This window comes from Anser brachyrhynchus (genome assembly GCF_964034855.1).
Source record: "Anser brachyrhynchus genome assembly, chromosome: 5".
NCBI classification, from domain to species: Eukaryota; Metazoa; Chordata; class Aves; order Anseriformes; family Anatidae; genus Anser; species Anser brachyrhynchus.
In genome coordinates this window covers 9948319-9969962 of record NC_137699.1, presented here as the reverse complement: position 1 = coordinate 9969962, position 21644 = coordinate 9948319, and the positions used below count along the sequence as shown (strand labels likewise).

The 21644-nt window shown below is 34.2% G+C and overlaps 1 protein-coding gene across 7 annotated transcripts in view; it reads left to right on the top strand.

Moving 5' to 3' along the window:
- The window catches only part of LUZP2 (leucine zipper protein 2), a 345602-nt gene extending 324792 nt beyond the window's left edge, over positions 1-20810 (top strand). For 6 of the 7 annotated variants that reach the window (XM_080593094.1, XM_080593097.1, XM_080593093.1 and 3 more), the window contains 3 exons: positions 8149-8235; positions 19407-19484; positions 20182-20810. In XM_080593094.1, coding sequence (XP_080449220.1) covers positions 8149-8235; positions 19407-19484; positions 20182-20289 — 273 coding nt within the window. In that variant the 3' untranslated portion in view covers positions 20290-20810. The remainder of the gene's footprint in view (positions 1-8148; positions 8236-19406; positions 19485-20181) is intronic. The other variant, XM_080593098.1, reaches the window with a different exon arrangement.
- The last annotated feature ends 834 nt before the right edge of the window (positions 20811-21644 follow it).

Below are 21644 nucleotides of genomic sequence, written 5' to 3'. Positions count from 1 at the left end.
AAGCAGCTGTGGGTAATCAGCTTTCAGTGCTTTGCACTCAGTTTATTACACATTTATACAGATTCAAAAAGTATCGGTGGCAAACCTATTGTTCCACCTTCTGCAAAAAGAAGAGTAGAAATGTCATGCTTCTGTCTGCTGTATTTCTGCTTCAAGCACTTGATAGCCTGGACATTATACACATTTACTTTGGAAACTACTGCAAGGGCATGTATAACTTGAGAAGAACAGAAAAAGTGGCTTGCAATGAAGAGTTTGGTTAATTTAGCTCTTTTTTGTCCTATAAGCTGAATCATTCATGAGTGTTTGCAAGCATTTTTTTCTTGCTGCTGTTATTAGTATTAGGAAATATAAGACAAAAGGGCTATTAAACTCCTGTTAAAAATACAAACAACAACAGGAAATTGCTTCCTTACTGTCCTTTGTGCAAATGAACATCTACTCTGCTAACCACAGAGTACATAAAAATATAAATTGGGTGCTGCCAAAAAAAAAAGAAAAAGAATAATTCATGCTTCAGAGAACTTGCAGTGACCTTCAAATCTAAAGATATCAGCAAGTATAATAACATTTCGTTCAAAAATAACTGTGTCTGCTTGAGGAAAACTTGGAGAGCACATAAAAAAAAAAAAAAGAAAATCACTGCCTCTAACTCTGCTGAAAATGTCACCTTGTCAGACTTATAAAATGATCAGATTGTTTTTGCCATCAGAAATAATGGAAATGTTTTTTCAGTATCTCCTTAAGTGCATATGGCTATTAACATGCACACAGCTTTCAACACAAGACACAAGTGTGTGTTTTTATAGCCTATATCTAAACAGTATGCAAAGTGCCAAGTACTCCAGAGTAGAGGGTGAATAGCAGTATTATAGTTATGCTAAACTGCAAGTTTTCTTTGAAATGCTTTTAACAGTCCCATTCCTTGTTACTTGAGTGTGTAACAGACAATTTCATCGCATCAGTGTCTATTAAATTTTCTTTTTATCTTACAAGTAAAACAAAACAAGTAAGTTTTTAACTTACAAGTTAGGAAGAATAAGAACCAGGACATTATCATGTCCTGTTTAGAGGAAAAAAAGTAAATTAGTAACTAGACTGATGGCATTTGCTCTCAATGTTGTGTTCTTTTTCACACTTGAGTACATACATATACAAATGCACAGAATTATATCTAAATGAATGTATTATATAGGATGAAATATAATCTTTGTATATAATATATAAATGTGGATGCACAAGCGGTGTGTGTGCATGCACTAATTAGATTGTTATGATGGTCATTATCAATTAAAATGTAATTTCAGCTGTAAATATTTAGGTTCACCAGAGTCCAAAACTTTTATGGGGTTCTCTTAGTGCTATGTTTTCCTGAACAGCCTACCTAACAGCTGTCTCCAACAATTTCAGTATTTTTAATTCTCAGATATTTCATACAAGCATGTTTGTTGTATGATAAGGAGATGATATTTTGTCTTCAGCCTCATGCACATTATTATTTGTAGATTTCACAAGGTCAATATGAGGAGCAGTTCTGTTTGTTTTTTTTTTTTTTTCAGATAACTTAGGTAATTTTAACTCTTTTTCTCCTTTTGTCTCTCTGGATTTTTGTTTATTTTTGCTTAATCTCATTAAAGCACATGACTTAGGTATTCTCTATCATGAGTCCTTGTTTGCAGGGAAATGGTAAATGCATCTTTTTGACTGTGTTGAAAACAGAGGTAGAGTAGATCATTACAGAAGCCTTCGTATTGATCCTGAGAAAACTGATCACATATGCTTTCATGGTTTGTTTTCCAACTGCATGGAAATACAAAGAAAAAAATGCACTTGTTACAAGGAAGTCAGGCAACTGAAAATGTTGGTTTAAGGTTCTACTACAAAACGTATTTAAGTTATGTGAAATACATAATGCTTTCAAAATAAGCTGTATTAGAGGAAAAAAGAATAGAATTCGGAGCATAATAATAAATAGATGTGGTTTCTTTTATTTGTGCATAGCTAGGAATTTGGGGAATCGTTTTGAATAGGCATCCATTGCTTATTTAGAAACAATAGAATAGCTGTCCGGCTGTTTCTGTACAAGGATGTTGCTTTGCCACAAGTCTTATCTCCTTCACCAGTTCTTTGTGGTTGTCTCTGAGGCAGTTGGACATAAACACTAGATGCTTGTGCATAGGTAATGGAGTTTCACTCCATACTGAAAATGCAACTGTGTCTTGTATTACCAGAAGATAAAGTGTCACTATTTTCATCTGCATCTCTTTCACATCTTTAATATAACCACTTCTGTGAGTTGGCTACACATAGTGCTCAGTTTCCCTAGAGGGGGAGAGGGTGCTTTGCACCTGTGTCTGAGAGTAGATTATCATCTTCCAGCAATCTGGTGTTCAAGGAGCACAATCCTGGCTCTCCTCTAGAAAGGTTGTTAGAGTCATTTTCCCTTGTTTTGAGGTGTTTAAGTAAATACATTGTTGTTTTGTATTTTTTTATTTTTTATTTTAATTTTTACCCTAGGGAGACTCACTTTAACTGGGAGACTTCTGATGTAGAAGCAAATACTACAAACAGTGCTAGAAATCATCCACATACTTCTCCTGTCTCTTTTCAATGTGACTGTATGAGTTCTGATGTATTTATTTATTTCCCTTCTTCTATTTTTTTATTAATATTATATTCAAGAGAGGAAGAATCCTGGAACAATTAACAAAGAAACATGTTAAAACTTTAATGCCCATATTAATGTCCAGCATCATATACCACTGAGAGGCAAGTCCACGTGTGAGGGAAGATTATGCATTCAGTAATGTTATGAAAAGGATGATTCAGGAAATTATCTTCTAAATATGGTATCTCTCATCTCAAAGATCGTTTTGAAAGAACAAATCCTTTCCTTTTGATGGATGTTCAGCCATTTGAGCTTATCATGAATGTTCGTCTCAGAGAAATTTCATTACAACCAACACAAATGCATGTGAAATGAGAAATGTGTTCTTTCGGTATCCATGCTAAAGATGTCCTAACAATTTTCAACTTTAATGGGGAGTGAGGTTGCCCTAGATTATTTGTCAAACTTCTGATGTTGTGCTCAATGCTCAATCAGCATAATGTACCAGAAAGCAGCTATTTTCTGCCTTAAAGATGTTTGAATATAGTGCAAATGAAAAATTGAGGGGAGTTCTGTTTGCTTAAGAAGCAGTATGTAGAAATGTAAAGATCTGGTACAATGTAGGATTTGCAGTCCTTTGAGATGAATTGCCGTATGTTAATGTATCTCTGTAGATATGGATTAAATAGGAAAAAGAAAAAAAAAAGAAAAAAAAAAGCTCGTCTCTTCCCACTTACTATTGAATACTGACTGTGTAGTAGAGAAAAGTTAGTTACTTCTGTTGTATACACCTACACATGTATATATACGTATACAATGACCATTACTGTCATAGAAATACAAAGGGTGATGTACTGTTATCAGAATTGGACTTGTCATTTATTTTTATGTGTTGGTTATGCTTTGAAAGATTTTCAAGTCAGGATATAAAGAAACGTGGTACAATGGTTTGCCTTATATTCTCTGCAGGTAGTTATACATATTTATCTGTGATTTCTGTTGTGGAGAGCTACGGCAGAAACACCTGAAATGTAAAGGGCTAGAAAAGCAGGTTAAAAAGTCTATTGTACAATCCAAAAATAACAATACTTCTGCAATTACAAATGGTGCAACTAAAAAGAGAGGGGGAAGGGAAAGATGGTAGGATTGATGCCTTTTTCTTGAACAAAATGAAGGCATTATGTTGCAGTTGGCCTGTGTGTGGTGTGCAGACCAAGTCCTTGGTTTCCAGGAGCAAACAGAACTGATTTTGGAAAGGAGATATTTTTGGCTCTTGTACTATGTACCTTGCCCAGAAAAGTCTGACAACTTCATCCACCTGCTACATATAAAGCTGCTCTAGTTTTTCACATTAAGTGCTACAACTCTTTGAGCAATTTTGGATTTCCTAGGTATGACAATAAATCATACCTATCCCAAAGGAATAAGACATCTCCCAAAAGAGTACAAATTCTTGAGTGCACTGGAAAGAGTGGACAACTTCGGCTTTAGGTATGGTTTAGTTTAATTGTAGCTCTTTGTAGTCCCTTTTGAAGATAATGGTTAGCAACCCCTCTGAAGGCAGGTGAATAGAAGCCTCCCCAGCCCAGGGGGACTCTCATGCTGACCTCGCTCAACATGACAGACAGACTTCACAAAGTACAGCCAGCAAGACCAGGCATGCCAACTAGCTAGCAAGTCTTTGCCGTAGGTAGTTTTGAATGTTCGGAGAGTGGGCTGGTAAACAAGTGTTTCTGGGCAAACTCCAATGGTTTCAGCACTTAAAATTTATCAAAACACTCTATGAATATGCTTGTCGTAATGACGGTGTCTGTCAGTGGGGAAAAATTATCTTACTTCTCATTCAAAGTGCCATGCAATACTCTTACTAGGTCTGTATGAGTATCCTTAATTGAAATAAAATTCCTCTTCTAACATGGAAATTGAATACCACCAGAAACCCTTAGTGTAGAAAACATTAACCTGTGATGGCCTAAGTGACAGGAAGTAAATGTCCTGGTTTGTGTTGGCAAATCATCTGGCAAGCAGGCCTGTCAGTGGCAGTCTGACATCTAGCATCAATAAACATTGACCAGAGAAAGTAAGAGTTATCCAGTGATGCCAAAAAGCGACATGGGAAGGACAAAGATCTGATAAGATTATGTCTAAGATAGTAAAGAATTGAACCGTGTATCAAAGTCAAAAGAGATAATAAAAGGTGAAATTCAGTTGATCTAACTTTGTAGAATTTTAGCAGTGATTTGAAGATATAATAAAAATGAATGCGTTGAGAGGAAAATTTGTAGAATGTCAAAAGTGAAAAATATATGAAGTATAAGTGAAAGAAATTTCAAAGGCATGCAGCATAGGTGGGCTCTGTCATTTCTTCCAGTACAGACTTTGGAAGAGAACTGAAAGAAATAATGAGTTTGGCTTGCTTTCCTGTCGTAAGTATTCTGGAATTTTGGCTGAAAGCAAAGCACATGCCAACTGATTTAATCAGCAAGTGTATGTGCTAAATCCATTGTAAAAGATTTGCTTACTTGAAGTATCTGAAATTTAAAGTTCAGTTTTTAGTCATATTTGTAACGTCACACCAGGAGATGCTGCAATTGCTAAAATACTTCAATGAAAAATGGTTAAAATAAAACATTCATATGTGAAATCCTGGATTGAAAAGCTTTGAGGAGGGTTCAGAAGTCTTTAGGCAAATTGGGAAGGAATTCAGAAACTGTTTCCAAAACAATTTGCTGCAGAATATTTGGTGGCTTTTTTATTAGGTAATCTGTTATCTAGTAAATAGGCTTAATTCAGGCAAAGTAGCATATTCATTTTTTATTAGAAGAAATAACTTTTAATAACAAAGATTCTTGTTGGCAAAGTCTACCTCAAAGACTTCCACATCATCATCAAGCAGATAAGCCTTCAAAAATATTGATTTATCTATATCGACTTTTTTTCTCTCTGGTTTCATGTAAGATGTCAGTCTTACCTTCAAAGCATTATAGATTAAATGTACCTTCATAAAATACAGGAATGCCCTAGGTAATTCTGGAAGTGAGGACAGAACTTAAATCTCCAGGAACCAGCCAGGGCCTAGCAAGACATCTTCCTGTCTTCTGTCCTTCTGCCACGTGGTCTTTCTGGTTCTGGTAAACTTCTTGGACCACTGCAAGACCACGGCATTTCAACCTAGAAGATGTACAGATTCAGTGTCAGCTTAGGGTAACCGTATGAAACGTAATTGAAGATGGTTGTGCAATAGCAGAAGTGTGGCAGAGGATAGCAGAGACTTAATGGCTGCCAAGTAGACACCAAGCATCAAATGAAGTAGATGTGTTGCCATTCCCTATTTTTGGCTGGTGTCTGAGCAGTGCCCGCTGTTCAAGTGATTAAGCAGTTGCGTGAAAACTGAAAAACATTGTAATTTGTTTGTGGAGAGAAAAAAGGTGATAATTTTAGGATGGAGTGTTACACTCAAATATTTTGAATATTAAAGAGGATGAGAATGGGAAATTTTCTTGGTTTCATTTTTCTGGAAGTAGTATTTGAAAACAAGACACTGGGAAAATGCTTCCTTGATGATAGTCTCGCCTAAATACCTCAAATTTCCCCTTGTTCTGCGGAAATTAGTACCACATGCTGAGAAAGCTGCTGTCAATACAAAGACACATTTTCTTGTGTTAATAAGGGTTCAAGCTGGCTGATTTTTCTGGCCTCCCATGCGGATGTAAAGATGCAGGTAGTCAACAAGTCAGGTTAATCTGTGTACTACATGTACTGTGAATCATTCACTGTGCATACTCCTTTCTTATTCATTAGGAGGAAATTTAAATTTGCACAACTGTAATTATTGCAGTCCAAACAGGCAAATAACTCAATACGAATAAAAGATCAGGTATTAGATTATATTCATTATTTCATAAAACAATTTTTGTATTTATATGTTTTGTCAGTTCATCTCATGATCATTTTTCTGATAGTCATCTGCTCTATAAAACTAACAATTCCTCACTGAATAGCTGATAAACAAAGAAATATTACAAACAGTAACCTGCACATTTTTTTCTCCTGTTCTGCAACTTTTGAAAGCTCTATAGTCATTAGTAATTCCATACAGTATAAGGGACACGAGAAAGGATGGCTCAGCATTTCAAAACTCATGTATGAAATTCAAACTTTTCACAAAGAAATTATTTTGATATGTTCCTTGCCCCCATCCCATATCTGAAACTTAATAAAAACAAAACAACATCAACAAAAACAGAGGATCGTCGATGCTGCTTTTGGAATTTAAGTATTATCTCGGAATACATTCTAGCAGAATTTTCTGAAAGAACGAGTCATTGAGTTGTGTTGTGTTTTGTTTTGTTAGCAAATATATATTTGGGAAATTCTTCTAAACCTCTGCTAAGTCATGTACATTCCTACTGTGAGTTCCGATGGACTTTGAATTAGACCTCTAAATACAGATGGAAGAGAAAGGGCTTGTGAAAAAAAAACTGTCATTATCATTATAAGATGAATACTTTCTAAACAAGTAATTCTGCCAAACTAATAGTAGGGTGCTGATACTGATCATCTCATGAAATTATGGTGCATACAGCTATTTTAGTTAGCTTCAGCAGAATATACAAGCATTGATACACATATTAGAATTTCCAGTTAATGCAAGTGACATATTTTTCAGATTTTTAGGGATCATTTCTAATTGAAAGAATTCCTTGTCATGCTATAGCATGCTCGACTATTTAAGGCCACAAGATAGTGAAGTTCTCAAGGTAATTAAAAACTACTGAGGTACGAATTTAGTAAAAGCTCTCTAGAAAGTGCAGTGCATATTTTTCTCATTTGTGCCTCTTTGAACCTTAGAAGTTGCAGCAAATGTAGAAAATCATGCCTAAAACTGTCAGTATTTCAGTGGAAGGAAATTCACTGCTTATATGAAGCGATAGCCTAGATTGTAGAGTAACTACTCCATATAGAAGTCCATTTGGAGTTTAAGGAGGTAAATGAAAGGCATGAAATGGAGCACATTTTGCCAACTCACACTGACGTGAGGTCCCAGCAGGCAGAGACTGTAGGCAGCAGAAATAAGCTAAAGCAGTTCATAAAATACTTAAACTCAAGGCTTAAATGTGTCCCAGAATCCACAAGAGGCAGAGAAATATGAATTTTCAAAATTCTTTTCTTCTTTACCCCCCTTCCAAATGTTTGCACAAAAGAAAATGTAATTTCACTTGTACTGCATTATTAAGCATTGATCTTCCTTAATAACATACAAAACAGTATATCACCAAGCCATTTCTTGTGTGGTCAGCTTTGAGATAGAAAGTCCTGACATTTATTTATGCAGAAGTAATCCTTTATAAGGCAATGATTTAATAAGAATGCATGTTAAAACATTTTTTAATAAAACTTGCTGAAAATGCAGTATATAAAGTAGTTAACAATTTGCAATATCTGATTTTCATGGTTCTCCTGATTTTCTAATGTGACTTCTATGAAATTTTATCTATAATAACTGTTTATTTAATTTTCGTCTTATTTCTTATGTCTAGCAAAATGCCTCAGCAGAGAAAGAGAATCTTCACATGACCTCAAGAAAGGAAGAAAATCAGAGCATCCAGGAGTGCGATTCTCGAGATGTAAGCCAAGTTGACCTAGAAATCAGGTTTTAATCTAGATTGTATGAAAGCATGAAAACCTTAGGTGATTAGCAATGTGCTTTATTTTTCCTAACGAAGCTGACACATGTCTTATAAGCCAGCTATTTTCTACTTTAAAGCACAGAGGAGTGAATTGTCCTTGTGGTCAATCCATGCAGGTATACTCTCTGGGTTTCTTTTAAAGATTACTTAAAAGGACTTGTACAGCTTTTCAGGGAAGAAAACCAGTGGGAAAAGATGTGATTTGTTCATGCAGCTCTTTAGTTGATGATCTGCTGCAGCACAGCAAGATGCATAACATTGTTTATGCAACATTTCCGCTAATAGTTGGATACAGTTGTCACAGATGCTTCATTTAATTAGGGGAGGAAAGGAAAAGAAAGGGAAAGAAAGGAAAAGAAAGGAAAATGAAAACTTTCAGGGAGACATTTAGCTTGAACACTAAGAGGTGACAGTATAATAGTGAAAGTAGGTAAGCACATCTACTACCAGTCTAGGCAAGCAACAAGCTTTGTTCTTCTCATGACACATCTGACAGAAAGCTAAGTCTGCTGTTTTTAGCAAGTCAAAAATCTCATCCGTGCAGCATGATGAGAACTGGAAACATAAATCCCAATTGCATTTATTATGGCTGCAATTAGAACAATACAAATAAGACAAAACAGGAAGGAAAATAATAAAACAAAGAAAGAATGAGAGAGAGAATTTATGCTCAAAGCATATTTTCAGCTAAGTAGTTGAAAAAAATATTGTACTACTGTGACTAATTTGAAGGTGCAATATAAAAAATAGGGAAAAAAAATAAGACAGTCTCAATGGTTCTTGAATGAACTACTGAGCACATCGCCTTCCTCCAAACACAACAAACTTCTGTGGAGGTAACTGGGTAGCTTGCTGATAGCAATCATACTAGAATACAGCAGCATAAAGAAACGTTTGGAAAACAGATCTAGGTGATTGACCTACCCACTTTGTTGATAGCACCCAACAAATTGTAACAAGCTATACTTATTACCCATTTATTGCAAGCATTAATAATTTATTCAATCATAATTGCGCTCCCCTCTGCCACAACCTTTAGAGGGGGCAGAGGCAAAGAAATTGCATGTCCAGAAGAGTGCATAATTTGATGCTGCAGCTTTCTTTATATTTAAAGATGAAGAAAATGTCCCTACCTACTAAACTCTGAAGAAGGATATGAAAGAATAAGATTTAAAATTCTGAAGCTGGAGCTAACTCCAACTGGAGGTTGGTTACTGCTTGGGAAAGTTAGGAAACATTTGATGGAATACAGTTTTGTTTAGGTAGATCTTTACAGAATGTTTGTGGAAGGAGGTTCAAGCATCTTTTTACTAAAGTGAATACTTTAAAACAGAAAAAAAAAATGAGAAATTAAAACATTGCTCAACGTGAGAATGAGTGTCAAATTTCTGCATCAAACCATGCAATGAAAGACACGGAAAAGATGCACTTCTCCATATAAGTGGGGATTTAATTATTTTGAGTTGGGGGAGAGGGTGTACTTTTTTGCTGCTACCAGCTAGTATATTTAGCCATTTAGTCATTATGGCTCAAATTCATATTTTGAGAAAATGAGAAAAGAGAAAGCAGAGGAAGACTCCAACTGGAGTTAGAGGTCTTGAGGAGTTGAACTATTTGACATGACTGAAGATAAATTAAACCTTAACCCTATTCCCTTCCTCCTTCTAAATGCATTACAATTCACAGATAAAGAAATTAGGCCGTATATCTAAACTTGATTAATAAGATTAAGATTTATATCATTTAATCTCTCAATAATTATTATATTTTAAGACCAATTCTATTTTCTGTGGGACTCACATTTCCATTACATTTTAAATCTTTGAGGTGTGTTAAATCTGTGTTTGACAAAACCTCCTCTATGTAGAAATAGCTGTAAAATTAGAGAAAGAATACCATAGGGACATATAAATTCACTGTGCCTTGCTGGATAATGCTCCTTATTGGAAAATTAAGCTGGAAATAGTTTTGTCAGTCTTGCCTTGCCTTTAATTGTGTAGCTATCAATTCATTTGCCAACTGAAAAATAGGTATACTATGTAATATTCATAGTTACATTCTGTTCACATAAAAAAGTAAGATTTGCACTAGTATGCAAAAAGGTGTCTATGAAGTTTCACCATGCTGTGCTTCTAGTGTCTGTTGAAGCAATAGCCCTGAGAGATGAGTTACAAAATCAATAGTTAGGATAGCCACACCTGCAAGCAAGGAAGCTGTAACCAGTGTGATATTTATCCCTAGTAGAAACAGATCTTGCAGTACAATTTTTAAAAGTCACAGGAAGAAATGTTCTCTTTACATTAAATGGGACTTTTACATTAAACTAAATGTTCTATTTAAATTAAATTGATCTTTTTTATTTCAGTGATCAATTACAAATAACAGTTGTTCAGTTCAAAGCTTGCATTTTTTTTGGTTTTGTTTATGTTTTTACAAAGCCAATTGACTGGAATGATTCAAGAGAATTCCAGGAGTTCTTTGTGCAGATAGCTGCAAAACCATACACAGCCAGAGCTTATTTTTAACTGTAAGAAATTGGACAGTGAAGAAGCATGGCCTGTTTGTCATGTATCCTACAATATTTTGGTCCTTAAAGTGAAAGAGTAGATATGTAAATATAGCAATATACCTAATATTTTATACAAGTATTTATTTTCAAATTGTGGCTGCATTCAAAGTACAGGATTTTCTTGTCTGGGGGGCATTAAATAACTCCTTTCCCAGAGAATATTCTCCATTTCTGTGCTACCATCCCATTGAATTTTTATGACAAATACATTCTCTCTCCCAGGGTCCTACACTTGATTTTTCAACAATGGTTCCTTCAGAGTTTGCCGTGAGAGAAAAAACATACCATTTTGTCACAAAGACCTCATTTCACTCTACATCCCATGAAAACTTCAAGTATGAAAACCAGAATTTTTTCTCATAACTCTGAGAGTTATTTAAAGAAATGGAAGCAAGATTTTCAGAGCGAACCAATTAAAATACATTTTTCACAACTCTTCGAACAATTTTACAAGCCTAAGAACCTACCTGGTCCACTTTTTGTGCTGCGGATTGTTCGCAGTGATGAACAATTTTCTGGTTGTTTGAGATGAAACTTTTTTTCTTTCTCTTACCTGCATTGTCCATCTGAATGGGAACCGCATAGGGAATGCTAGATGTGCAGATGTGACATGGGGATAGGAACCTCTTCCCACTTTTTAATCATTATCTTAACATCTTAAATCAACAGATATATATTTTTACAGACAAAGTAGATATCAAATTAATTATTTTTGGAAAATGAACTAACAATATTACTTTCCACAGTTAATTCTAGTATTGTTATTTTAGAGATATCACCTTAAGTCCTTATAGAACTAGAAACTATTTGTTTTCCTGAAGGATCTTATTATTTCAATAGTACCAAACAGTTATTTGCACCCATGAACACTATCACTTTGAGAAAATTCCAGACTTGGGAATATATTAGAGTTTTTTTGTTGTATTTTTAGCCGTATTTGGTTTTGTGTGTGTGTTTTTATCAGAAGTTTTTACAAATGCTAAATTCCAATGAGGGAAGTATAGGCTGCATAGCTAAGAACACAGCACAAGTTCTCATGCGCCATTTGTTAGAAAAAGAGATCGGGAAGGGGAAAAAGAAAAAAAAGGGGCCTAAAATGAATATGCTTAAAATTCAGATGTTGCTTAGAAACCTAATATTTCAACAATATTTTCTCAGAGCTTTGCAAAGAACCTCTAATTGTCTCTCTGGTAAACAAAATGTGATTTTTGTCTTGGAAGAATTACTGTAGTAAAGACTGACTAGAGAAGAACATGCAATATTTCAGTTTTTAAGACAAAAGATAATGGGAAATGGCAAGTTGTTAGTCTCAAGCAATATTTCATGGTCCGTATGGCTAGCTTTTCCTGTAGCTGTTTAAAATTGGCAATTTTGAACATATGTCAATTTTTCTGGTATGCATGTTCAATCTAATTAATATAGTATACATTGGAATGAATAAAAAGGAAATGTTGTTTACAAATAGGATACAGACAGGACAAATGAAATTAGCTCATTTTCAGTTTAGACACTTCTGACACCTTTGTTGTCATGAAATTTGACATGACTTGTCTTAGCCAGAAGTAGATAGGATATCCTGTAGTACATCTTGATTATTTCAAATCATCTTAGGTTTGTTCAAGACCATGAAATGGTAACTTCAGTTTTATTTAAAAATAAATAAATAAATAAAAATCTGTTACTTAAATACTTATTATATTTGTTTCCTAGCCTTGCCCAGATATGTTTTCCCTGTGACTGGCTCCTGAAAGTCTCCATATAGAACCAGAGTTCTGCAGAGCAATTTTCCATGTATCATTTCCCAAAAGCTATCGGGGGGCTTTTTTTTTTTTGGCTCCCAAAGGCCAACTACTTGTACATAAGAATGTACTTTGTCTCTCTTTCACATCAAATATTTCTAATGCATGTCGTCCTAAACCTTCTTTTTTTTTGTAGTGCTGAATCCAAATGTATAAAGTATTTCTTGGTTCTCTGTTCTAATCTTAGATTTTTTGCTCTGTGCCCTTGTAGACTTCCCTGATAAATAAAAGCGATAGTGCTTTTATTTACTGCCTTAATTTCCTGCAGTAAACAAACATTGCTTGTTCATTAATCATTCAGTGACAAAGGACACTGAGTATTGGACCAAAACTTATACATGTTTCTAAGCAACCACAGAGTTTACCTTCATTTTTCTCTGTCCATTTCAATTTCAGAGATTTGATCTCATTGTGCTTTCCCATCACTATCCCAAGGGAGTAATGACAGAGAAAAAAGAAATCACTACTGTAGCAAAATTTCAATTATAAAATTCTTGAAATGAATTCAGTAAGTGTGTACCCTAAATGAAGACTATGCAGGTCGTAAGAAGTTCCATCAATTTATTTTAATCATCCACTAAGTACATTGTGCACTAAAATAGGGGAGGGGTATGAAAAGCTGCACAAGTGTATTATGAACACACATGAACACTCTTCATAAATACCACACACCGTATCTTCTAAACAATGTGGTTCAAAAAAGATTGAAATACATATTTATTATAAATTCATGAACAAATCTTATAAAAGGTGTCCTTGAATAAAATGGAATCCTAACTTTCCTAATAAAATTAATTCCACAGCAGAATGGCATTTTAATAGAACATCATCTATTCTGAATATATTCAAATTGTTAGTGTTCAACCTCACAAATTGGAAAAGTCGTATTATTATGAGAAAAAAAAAAAAAAGGAAGTAGAAGTAAAAATATCCATTCAGTGTAGGAAGAAATAAAACATGTCAAAGAATTATTTACTTCATAGTGCAGAGAGCTAAAATCTTGTGATCCAAAAAAATTCAGTCTGAGGTGCACAGAGTAAAAAATTGTTATATGAACAACTAGACCTTTAAGAGGCATGCAGCACATATATGGTAGACCAATGAGCATATGTGATTATTGACAGGGTAATAACAATTCAAGCATCCAATTAATTACAACATTGGATAGAATTTGTAGTTCTTGTCTAATGAGGAAATATAGCCTTTTCTTATTTTTAACGCATATTATTTGTTTTGTTTTCTTTTCACTTTTAATTAGCCTTAATAGGAAAACAGCTACTTTTAGCCAAGTTTGTCTTTTAAAGGTTTCAGGTCATTTGAACCAATAATACAAAACATACAGAAAGATCTGGACATATGAATCTATCTGAAGCTAGTTCCGGTGAGATATCTCTAAGCATATCTAAGCATAGTCAAAATTCAATGTTAAGCGTGTTTTCTTCCTGTGTAAATTATGCCGGTTAAAACTAATCAATACCATCCTAACTGAACAATTCCTCATGCTCCTTTTGCCTATATCCCAGATAGCACTTTGCAGAACTGAAGACACTGGCTAGTGACAGTAGGAATGACACAGCTGAGCAGCACCTTCATCACGTTTCTCAGCTGACCCGACCACGGTATCTGGATTTCTTTGTATAGAACTAGCTGATGACTTTCTCCTCTCTCGTGCTCTGCAAGCACATCCCACTTTAACACCTGCTGAAGCTAGCAGGGGGTGTGAGGATGTGAAGGAATGCTGGAGCTGAAGTGTTTGGTCTGCTCAGTCTGTATATCAGTGATACCCTTTGGCAGTGGAAGAAATATTTACTTGATTTCCTGTCCACTTGTGGTAAGTGGCATGATTATATGAGCAACAAAAAGAATTCTTATTCGCTCTGTTGATACAGTAGGATACCCTTCCAGTTACATTGTTCAACAGTTTGCAGATGAAATTGCATAGTTTAATAGCCTAGGGACATGCTGAATTTTAACAGGCTTTCAGAAAATTCTTTTTAAATGAAGATGCACACTTGGCTGATCCACCTTTATAATTTATACATCCAGCTGCGAACCTCTCCTGCTCAGCTGTACAATTCACTCAGTGAGCTGAATACCATCACTTCTGAAATTTTGCATACTTTACTGATCAAGCTGCTTATTTTATAACCAGAATTTCATATAAATTCACTTAGCTAATAAAATCGTGTAGTAAACTGATCAAGATGGAACAATATTCCCAGGCATATGCCCCACACGAATTATCATATCTTGTTAAATCTCTCATATTGCTGTTGCAGATACTTTTTCCTGTTGCATACACAAACTGTATTGCTACAGGCAGAATGCAGTTGTAGTTAGTGCTGTTCAGAATTCTCACTGCTGTATGTTAGAGCGTTTAAATTTAAGTGTTCAAACATTAGTTTTTTCCTGATGTCTCATGATAAAAATACAGCATGTGTAATATAATGAATATTTGTCTTAAGAATAAGCCCATTATTATAAACCATTTGGCAGACATACTTGAAAAATCCGTGACAGCAACTTAATATTAAGGCAAAGAATATTTCCACACATAAAATATAAAGATTGCTGGGTAATTGATTCATGGGTGAAATTCTGAGATCTGTCACTAATGGTTATATACAACATATTAACTATGACCATGTTTTATTAAAATAAAGCAATGTAAGGGAATTGGTAGGAAAAAAAAAAGAGAAAATGTCTCAGTAAGCTCCAAATGAATGTATATTTCTTTTTTTTTGTTTCATTGCTCTTTGATTTGTAAAATTATTTCAAGATTTAGTCATAATTTACTTAAAAATGATATACTTGAATAAGTACTGGCTATGATTACAAGCAATGAAAGTTTTCTTCCTGAATCTAGAAAGAGGCAATTCTTTCTGTGTGCACATGCTAGGGAAACTAGGATTAAATGTCCTTGATTGAGGAGTTTTCAGGTACTGAAGAAAATATATATAGCAGAATCCCTTTTCATCCAATGAACCTCTGATGACAGTCATGCTTGAAACTTTAATAAACATTGATTATAACTGGGTGAGGAAAACAATAAAATGGCTCCTTTCACCTAGGTGATGTATGCACAGCTGATATGCTGAAATCTTGATGCAAAGCATGGCAAAATCACAGTATCTATCTAAAAAAAAAAATATTTCTAAAATCTCATCTTCATAAAATAGAAAACCACACTGACAACATTTCAACACTTTTCTTTTCTGAAAGCAATTACTGTTTGGTTTGTGTTAGTTTCTACCACATCAAACTATTATTCTATAATACTGTAGAGTTACCTTTCAAATGTGATAGAAAGAGACGTGCAGATGGGACAGCAAACAAACAAAATCTTCTTAATATTCAGCATACAGAAAACTACCCCCTCCCCCCCCCCCCCCCCCCAAAAAAAAAAAAAGTATTTCTTGTTATTAGCATTATTATTTTTTTAATCTATATATCACTCATGGCTGTGAAAGATATTCTAATAACTTGGTTTTGTATTTTCTAATTTGTTTGAGGTGGACTTTATATGCAGTAGAGATTGTGTATGTATTTATGTGTTTGTGTATGCATACAGGTATATATGTGCCTGTGTGTATATATACAATATATACATATAAATGTTCAATATATATATACAATATATATATACATATATACATATATATATACATATATACATATATATATATATACACAATATAAATGTTCACACAGGCATGTATGTGTGTGAATATGTGTAATGGTGTATGGGATATCTGTTAGGCTGTTTTTAACTCAGTTTATGGTTATGGTGGGAGATGCCGTTATACCCATCTATCTCAACTTTTGGAACTCGACTTAGAACTGAGAGACAGTGGGCTTACACAGCTCATCCATAGTGACTGGTTACAGTCCTGGCTATTGTGCTGCTGTTGACAGATGGTGTATTGAAGGTTATTATGATGCTCAATCTGTAATGTATTTGTTAATAATACGCAAGTTTTCACACTGATGAGGAATCGACAACTAATGTTCTGTGTTTTAACAACAGAAAGATATAGGACTTGCTTTACTTAGAAAACCATTTCAGTCTACTGTCTTTCTCCAACAGTGATCCATACGGTGGGTTACTAAAAAGGAAAATGTTTGTGAGCGGAAAAATGTGAGATACTAGAAACATGAATTTTCTCTTCTTGTTTCCTACCAAGAAGGTCTTTGTTAACTGGCCTATGAAAAGAATCCGAAGGATTAGTCAGTTAGAAAGCATTCTTTTTATCATTAGGGTTTTTTTTTTTTTGGGGGGTGGGGGTGTTAAAGCAAACTTTATTTCTGTATGTCTTAAATGTTTTTCCTCCCCTATTTTTAACAATTTCAGCAGTTTTTCTATATCCTGTGTATATAATATAGATTTTCTATATCCTATATCCTATGTATTGTCCTATCCTATTGTATAGGACATTGTCATATCCTATTGTATAGGATATAGATTTTCTATATCCTATGTATTGTCTTGGTGAAATAAGTTACCTGATAATATTTAGTATATGCAGTTAGAGTGAATTACAGATCAGTAAAGGATTGTATATTTCATTAGTGTTATTTATGTGCTCTTCGTTACACAGACTGAACTGCTGTTCCTTTTTTGACCTGCAACATCTTCTGCCCTCAGACTGGTCACCTGCAAGTCTCTGATACCTTCACATTTTTCTAAATGTGACTAAGCTGGAAACTTTTTTATCTAGCTCACTAGTAAATTTACCAAGTACAGGTTTTGCCAAGACCACACATTTAAGCTTTTGAAATGTTAAAAGCTTACTCAAGCTTTCTACTCTGTCATCTCACTCTTTAACCTTTATCTAGAATTTAAGTTACCAGTTAGTATTTCATTTTATTTTATAAAAGGAGTAGATGCTTTATCAAGATATTTTATCAATACTACCTGATTATTCCCTGTTCTGCAATGTTCATCCTGCTGTCTTAGCTGTTGTGTGTATAGTGGGGAAAAATATGAAAAAGCACCGCCACCATAAATCACTTCAATTGCATCATCTCCAAGGCTCACTTTAGTAGCTTAAACTTGACTAAAAACACCCTGAAGTACTGTGAAGTCTTTGGCAAAAACAGTCTCTTTAGAAGGTTTTGGGAGTGAGGCATCCATTTCCCCTCCAAGTAGTTTTCTTAATAACACGTTTCATTTTCATATTCACACCTGTTTGTAGATCAACTTTGTTAGAGGCAAGGGACTATCAGAATTTCTCAAGTGAAAAAACATAATGAATTTTCCTCCCCCTTGTCAATCTCTTACTTTTTAATTAACTCCAATCTAATGTCATTTGTACTGAAAGGATATTTATACAATTTCTTGATATTTAATTTGCATGATAGGGTATTTATTTTCAATGTTCTCTGCCGAATGAGATAATTTTTATCCTGCTGTGATTTACACTGCTAGAGGATGAATTCAGACTTATTTCCCTTTTTTAGAAGAAAAACTGTCCAAGTAAAAAGCCTTGAAAAACATATCATGTAGAGACTTTTTTTTTTCTTTTTGTTTGTTTCTTTTGCTCTTCTGAACACACAGGGCTTATTCTATCCTAGATTAATATTATCAACCATAATTTTAAAAAATACATATATAAAAGAAGTTGCTGAAATGTCATTAAGCTATAGTGGATATTACTGGTGAATTTGATGCCTTTTTTCACCAATACATCTGATTATGTCTGATGTGTAAAAATATTCTAACTTGACCTAGCTTCAAAAATTTTCCAGGGATTTATGCTAAAAAGGAACTATTGCAAGGGAAAATCTACTAAAGTTTGAAATAAGCAAAATCACTGTTATGTTGTAAAGAGTCTTGATGACTTTATTTTATTTTTTTTTAATTTTCACTCCATTTGATTGGATCAATTTTTATTACCAAGTATAAAATTTCCCATCTGAGCATTGCACATCAGAACTGTATTCTAAAGATTGCAATTTTAAAGGAATGACCAAAAATTATACATATTTTACTATATTTCACATTTTAATTTCTTCACCTATAGTATCATTAATCCCAGTCCTGAAGGACTTGAATTTAATTTCAGTAGAAATTTCAGCACTAGTAAGACTTAAGACTTATAATGAAGATTTACCTAAGACCTATAACTCTCTTTGGTTTGCAATCTACTGTGTAATACTTCCGGCTTTTTATTTATGTTGTTCATATCTTTTTTCCCTCATATTAAAAAACATATTGGCAAAGAAAATGACATTCTGGCTGGAATAAAACAACAGTGATGAATCTGACAAGCCTTTCTATACCTTGAGAGTTCTCTGACTTCCCCATTCAATAAGCTCGATGAGTGATGTACGCAAGAGATGCAGCAGTTTAGACAAGAGAATAGTAATAGGGGAGTCCTCAAGTCTAATGCTCTTGTTCAGTTCTTGTTTACTTTTTCCTCACTTACAATAGAAAATTGTAATTACTAACCTGTTTTATGGGACCACTGTGGAATAAACTTCACTACTGATGAGATTTAAACATGAGGAAAAAAGAGCTATCTAAGCATTAAATTACTAAACTTTTACAGCCACATAAGACTACGTAGAGATGATGGGAAAAAAAGGGTTTCACTTGGCTATGATAACTTTGTTTTGTTCTATTTCATCTACTAGGCTACAAACAAACAAACAACAACAAAACCCACTGTGAATGTTCTAAGAAAACAGTATTTTAGGAAAAAATCTAAAGTAATTATCTGTGACATCTGTATTGACAGGTTGGCAAGACATGTTTGGGGAATCGCAATAATTCAACATCTCGTTTGAAGACAGCTGAAACAGAGACAAGCTTTCAGGTATTCTGTTTCCAAGAAGTTTTTGTGTTTTTGTTAAAAGCTCTTGTAAAGCATACAGTTACTTGAAGTATATATGCACATTCTACTCCAATGCTTTTGAGATAGATCTGCTTACTCAGTTCACAGACTTTCACTCTGACAGATTGCCATTCATTTGTTCAAAATGGCTCCTGGCTATTAACAATTTGCAAAACTATTTAATACTCAAAGAACTGGACTAGCTTAGTAGTCAACTGACATTTCAATAATGTGATGTCCACAGCACTGGGAAGGGGAGGAGGTAGAGGTTATCAAAACAGTGCTACATCTGCAATTATGTCAAGATGTACTCAGAAATCTTACCAATGCAAAAGTCTTACGTGAGTTGTACTTCTGTGCTCTTCATTTGATAGACCAAGGGGGAGGAAAATAAACAAATAAATAAATAAATCTCATTATTATAGTGCAGCATCAGATTGGTATTGTCAAAAATTGTATTCTGCATTGTCAAAAATTAAGTATACTTTCTTAGTAGAGATCAGAATTCTTCTCTAGACACTAACAAAGAATATCATATTCTGTTGTGTTTGGTATATCAATTTAACAGAAATACAGCTTTGTGCAAAATTGTTATTGATTTTAAATGTACTGTTTTATTTGCTTATCTGTGTTCATTTTGTATGTGCAATGCTTACACTGATGCTATTTTCACCTTCAGCAGAAGTTGCACAGCCCTCCATGGACTAAACCTGAAGATAAAAAATCATCTGAGAGAAATGAGAAAAAAAATGAAGAATCTGTTAGTACAAAAGAAAAAAAAAATTAAATGCTACTAATATACATGTAATAATGTTCATTTCTTGCTTCCATGTTCATATTATTTTAGTCCAGAGGCATGAATAGTACCAGGTTTATAAAGCATGCATTTTTCACTATTTTATGAATGTTTGTAAATTAGTCTAGAATAGACCAATTAGTACCTTTCAGCAATAATCCAAAATGGTTATTTGAAGAAATGCTTTGTAATACAGTCCAGTTTTTGAACTATTATTCTACTTGATTAGTAATTGCATATTATAAATTAGTTTCTTTGTAAAAAGAAATTACCATTCTCAAGTATTTTCTCAGTCTGTTCTATTTCATGTACATTTATGGCAAATTAGGTTGTAGATCAAGAATTAAAGGGTAGCTAACATGAAAAAAAAATCTGTGTAAACATAGATGAAGTACAATGCAGCTCGTAAGAGCAACTGTAAAAATGGGACAGTAGGGCTCCATGTATATTTAACTTTTCAGTAATACCATTGCAAATCTGCTAACTTAAACAATAAAAAGTGTTTGGTTGTTTTTTTTCCTTTCCTTTCCTTTCTTTTTTTATTTTTCTTTTTTTTTTTTTTTTCCTCTAACTGCTATCACAATTAGTCCTATTTTGAGAACTGAACTGTTGGCAGAAATGAAGAGTTAAAGGGATGGAGATAGGAAGAGTCATGGCTTTTAGGATCCAAGCAAAAATTTTGCAGGTGGAACTGAGTAAAACTTTCTTAGCTCGGGTACCCATCCTGGAACTTGAGTTCCATCCCTTATACTTGGGCTGACCTTTGCAATATAAATATACTTTAAATGGTGAAAACACATTTTGACCCCTGCAGGTGGCATCTTGATCACTACAGCAGAGATGAGCATTTTGGTTGGGGTGTGCTCTGTGACTTTTATGATTCTTCCACTTTCTCATGGGTCACATACTCTACTGCAGTGAGTTTGAAAGCAGAAAGGAAGGGAAAGGGAAGAAAAGCAAGGTAGAATGCCTTCTTTGTGTACACATCACTGTCGATCTAATTTAGGAATTCATGTGCCTCGTATGATTGAGCTGAAAATCTTTCAAGAACTAGTGCCTTAGGAACAACTCACTGTCTGACACAGTGCTTTTGTGCTTTCCTCTTGCATGAGGTGTTTTAGAAAGCTATAACTCGTAAACTCCCAGCTCCCTCTTACAGCACACAGCAGTGAATTACAACTGTTACTAGATTGAAAGCAATTTGCTTATATTAGTTTGCTTTTCCTTGCTTTTGAATCAGTTTAAAAAGTAAATAGGAAATGTTTCATTCAATTTAGTGGTATTCTCTGTCCTGGTTTTAGCTGTTAAGATTTTATCTATCTTTCAACAGTCTCATCCAATAGCTG